General features: G+C 34.8%; 1 protein-coding gene across 1 annotated transcript; it reads left to right on the forward strand.

Annotated features, from left to right (window-relative positions):
- The first annotated feature begins 44 nt into the window (after nt 1-44).
- Nucleotides 45-3811, forward strand: LOC131725437 (protein FAM81A-like). Its single transcript, XM_059018694.1, has 4 exons — nt 45-322; nt 523-658; nt 1084-1267; nt 1752-3811. Exons 1-4 carry the CDS (start codon nt 177-179, stop codon nt 1904-1906), a joined length of 621 nt encoding a protein of 206 aa, XP_058874677.1. The 5' UTR covers nt 45-176; the 3' UTR covers nt 1907-3811.

The raw sequence follows: 3811 nt of genomic DNA on the forward strand, positions 1-3811 counted from the left end.
ATTATTGAGATTTACCGGTAAACGTCCGAAGTAAAACGCTATCATGCTTATTTAGAACATTTACCGCTTTGCCAATATTCACTGTTACTGTAACATATATAGTCATGTAAGGAGTAAGGAACACTGGAGGTGCATAGAGCCAAGAATTTAATAGGGGAGCCAAACTGGAATGCCATATGTACACTTATAAAAACCAGCAACTCTTTACTTTACAGATATCTAGGGTCTTAGGTAAGATTGAGCATTCTGTGGCACAGCAAGAAGCTAAGATTAAGGCAAACCAAGAGGACAGCAGTCACCAGCTCCACCTACTGGAAGCTAAGTAAGTAGCTGTTTTGACATTAAGGTACAACATACCAATGTCAATGGAAACAATCTTTTGAGTCAACATATTTTGTATGATTTTTTTCTGTGATGACAATAGCCAATAAAACACTAAAAATAACCTCTGAAAATAATACTATAGCTATAAAGGTGCAGTGGTTTTAATTGGTTCTTTTCTTCTGCTTCCGTTGTGTTCAGGTTGGAAGGGGTGTCAGAAGACCTGAAGGGCCAGTTGGTATCAGTTCAAAACTCTCTGGAAAAGGAACAGGAACGGGCAGTCACAGAGTGTCTTACGAAGATTGAGCAACTTTCACTAGTCATGAAGGAACAAACGGTAAGGATGCCAGCCAGGACTGGATAAAGACTACCTCTTACAGTTGGAATATAAGTCTGTTCATAATACAAAGCATTTCACTATTACAATTTACTAAGCAGGCATTTGTGTAAAGCACAAATTTAGCCACATCACTGAGCATTAAGAGAACAGCATAATGTATGCATTTAATGGAAGTCCACACACAGTGCGCCCTGCTGTTTTATTATTAATGCATTTTCTGTTTTCTTTTGCCACCTGCTAGCAATCTGCAGTATCTGCAGTCCACTGTAATGAGACCTAACCAAAATGCATGCATTATATCATTAATGTAGGTATATATGTTCATGTTCATTATATCTGGAAGACTGGGACAAACATATTATTGTTTGCTAGTTTTTTAGTTAGGAAGCTTAGTGCTAACCACTGCATTGTTTGTGTTCCAGGATAAAAATGACAAGATTGTGGAAGAGAGGTATGGTCAACTCTCCATGAAGCTTGATAAGATTGAGGAGATACAGAAAATGAATTTAGGGTCCCACAGAGTGAAGCACGCAGAGGAAAAGGAAAACGACCGGATCAACAAGATAGAGAAAGAAATACAGGACATGAGAGCAGAGACTAACGCTGGTAAGAAAAAAAATAGTATCATAGTACAGTACATTCATACATGCATTAGAAACGCATTTAGTCATGTTATAGTTTAAACTCCTTCATATAGTAAATGTATAGTTTTTACTTACAACCCCCTGGTCAGCTAGATGAGACAGAGGAATGGTTTATATGGGTATATTGTATTTATATTTATATAATGATCAGGGATCAGACCCCTTTCAGAGAGAGGAACAGAAAATATGGTCATGCTGATGCACAGATGAAAAATATTCAGTGGCAAAAATTACCATCTTTCTATTCAATAATTTGTTGTTTGTTTAACTGTAATATGGTACAAACTATACTTTTGTTTTTTCCAGTTTATTTAAAATAATATTTGAAGATTGTTTACATTTTGAAAGAATATTCAGACATAAAAGAACCCTGGTTCTTACTATCATTACCTTACCATCATTAGTTATAAGGATCTTTAAAGTATTTTACTTATGTGCTTGTCAAGGTTTCGCTGCCATTCATGAGAGTCTGGGGTCCCTAAGACATGTACTTGAAACTAAAATGAAGCTGGAGAAGGACCAACTCCAGAAACAGATCCACCAGGTGAAGAAGATGACCCAGTCTTCTGCGCAGGAAAACCAGCAGAAGTTGCATATGTAAATGAATGTATTATATCATATGAAAGTGGGCCCTTTCATACATGTATGTAATGGTAGGTTTATTGCAATATATAAATAAGCACATATGCCTGTTCTAGCACACACTGTTCTTGCATTGGTCTATGAGAGCGCAGACAAACTCCCTTTAGCCTCTCAAAGAAAGAGCATCAGTCAGTTGCACAGCTGATTAATTGATCATTTTTTTGTAATTTCCAAAATAACAATATTTTTATATAACAGCCACACAAGTCGATGTCCTAAACCTGCCCCACACTTAAAGGAGTTACAGAAGAACAGCTGAGATGATTTCTGCAAAACTATGCCGTTCTGCATAAAACGATTTTGTTTTTTTGTGAAACTAACAACCACAATATTTTTTTCTGCTAAGTACCACAAGTGCCAAGATCCTGTCTGAACTTGTGATGAAATTGTATAGTATGCTAGTAAATTATCTTATCAACATCACTGCATTTCATTTGTGGTTTATTTGTGTATGTGAGGCTTAGGACACTTTAAAGTAGTGCTAACTATTGCTTTCTATTTTACATGTAAACTCTTCAGCTAGCATCTTGAGTCCACTGTTCTAATTTAACAGTCACATTTTAAATACAGACTTTTTAATCTTTCATGAATAGCTACACCATATACAGTTTCTGGAAGAAAATATTAAAATCTTGACAGCAGTCCAATTAAAGGATGGTGCTGCTGAAGAAGAGAAAACTGTTTATTCCAACGAGGGGGCTTGCAGACCTAATAAATGTGACAGAGAAACTGTAATAGGGAGGTTTTGTATTTCTGATCCAGACCACTGTTTGTTTTTTAATTCATTACCAGTGTGTGTTTATAGGTTGTTTTGATAGATTGGCTTCACACATGTGTTGCAATATCATTTTTAAAAGGTCTCTAGGAGGTGGTGACTGAAACAGAAAAGGGTCCAGTGAATCTAAAAAGAAGAACTCATTAGTAAAGACAGCTGATATTTTCTACTCATGTCAAGTTGTTCTTTTCATGTAATAGTTACAGTTAGCACAGATGGTTCACTTTAACTACATTGTATGCATTATAAACAGGGGTTCTGATTTAGTTTCTCAGTAAAGCTTGATTTCTACCTTATAATCAATGTTGTGTGTACGTAGTTACTGTAAAAGTCAAGGACATTTACTTAACCAATGAATGGGAACCATTTTGTAAAATATACATGAAGATATTTGCTTTTTTTTTAAATGTCTTAATGAAAGTATCCTGTATTATAAAAAAAAAAAAAACTGTAACCATTGTTGCAATAAACCTGTGTGTAAATATTTTATGAAAATGCAATACAATTCAATAAGTAAATACAGGGTGCAGATCACTGGGACCTCAATGCAGAACCTTTAACAGGAGTGCTGAAGAATACATTTGGCAAAAATGGTAGAATATCATAAATAAATCAATACAAATAAAAACACACATTTATACTACTTTAACCATGTACTTTAATCATGTAATAACATTGTATTAACTGGTAATTGCCAACATATCCATTGTGTAATTACATGGAACAGCTTCTATCATACTGTTACCATGTAATTACATTAGGTATTAAGCTGTTGTTCACAAGGCCATTTCCATGTATTTGCACAGTAGTTATCATGTAAGAGCACGAAACTAGTTATTTAATCACAAAACTAGACTTAATCCTGGGATTGTTGTGATGTTTTTATTCCTAGGACATGAATCAACTGGGGAATAAAGCTGATGATCTGTGTTTAAAAATATCAAAGCAAAGACAAAGAATATTTGATATATTTGACCTCACTCTCTTATATATGGTAATAATGGAACACACAGATCACAGGAAATAAAAGCACTTAAGCTCAATCAGATACTGTAAAGCCATACATATTTGCAAGCCTTTTATTATGCA

The sequence above is a fragment of the Acipenser ruthenus genome, unplaced genomic scaffold (assembly GCF_902713425.1).
Source record: "Acipenser ruthenus unplaced genomic scaffold, fAciRut3.2 maternal haplotype, whole genome shotgun sequence".
Taxonomy (NCBI): Eukaryota; Metazoa; Chordata; class Actinopteri; order Acipenseriformes; family Acipenseridae; genus Acipenser; species Acipenser ruthenus.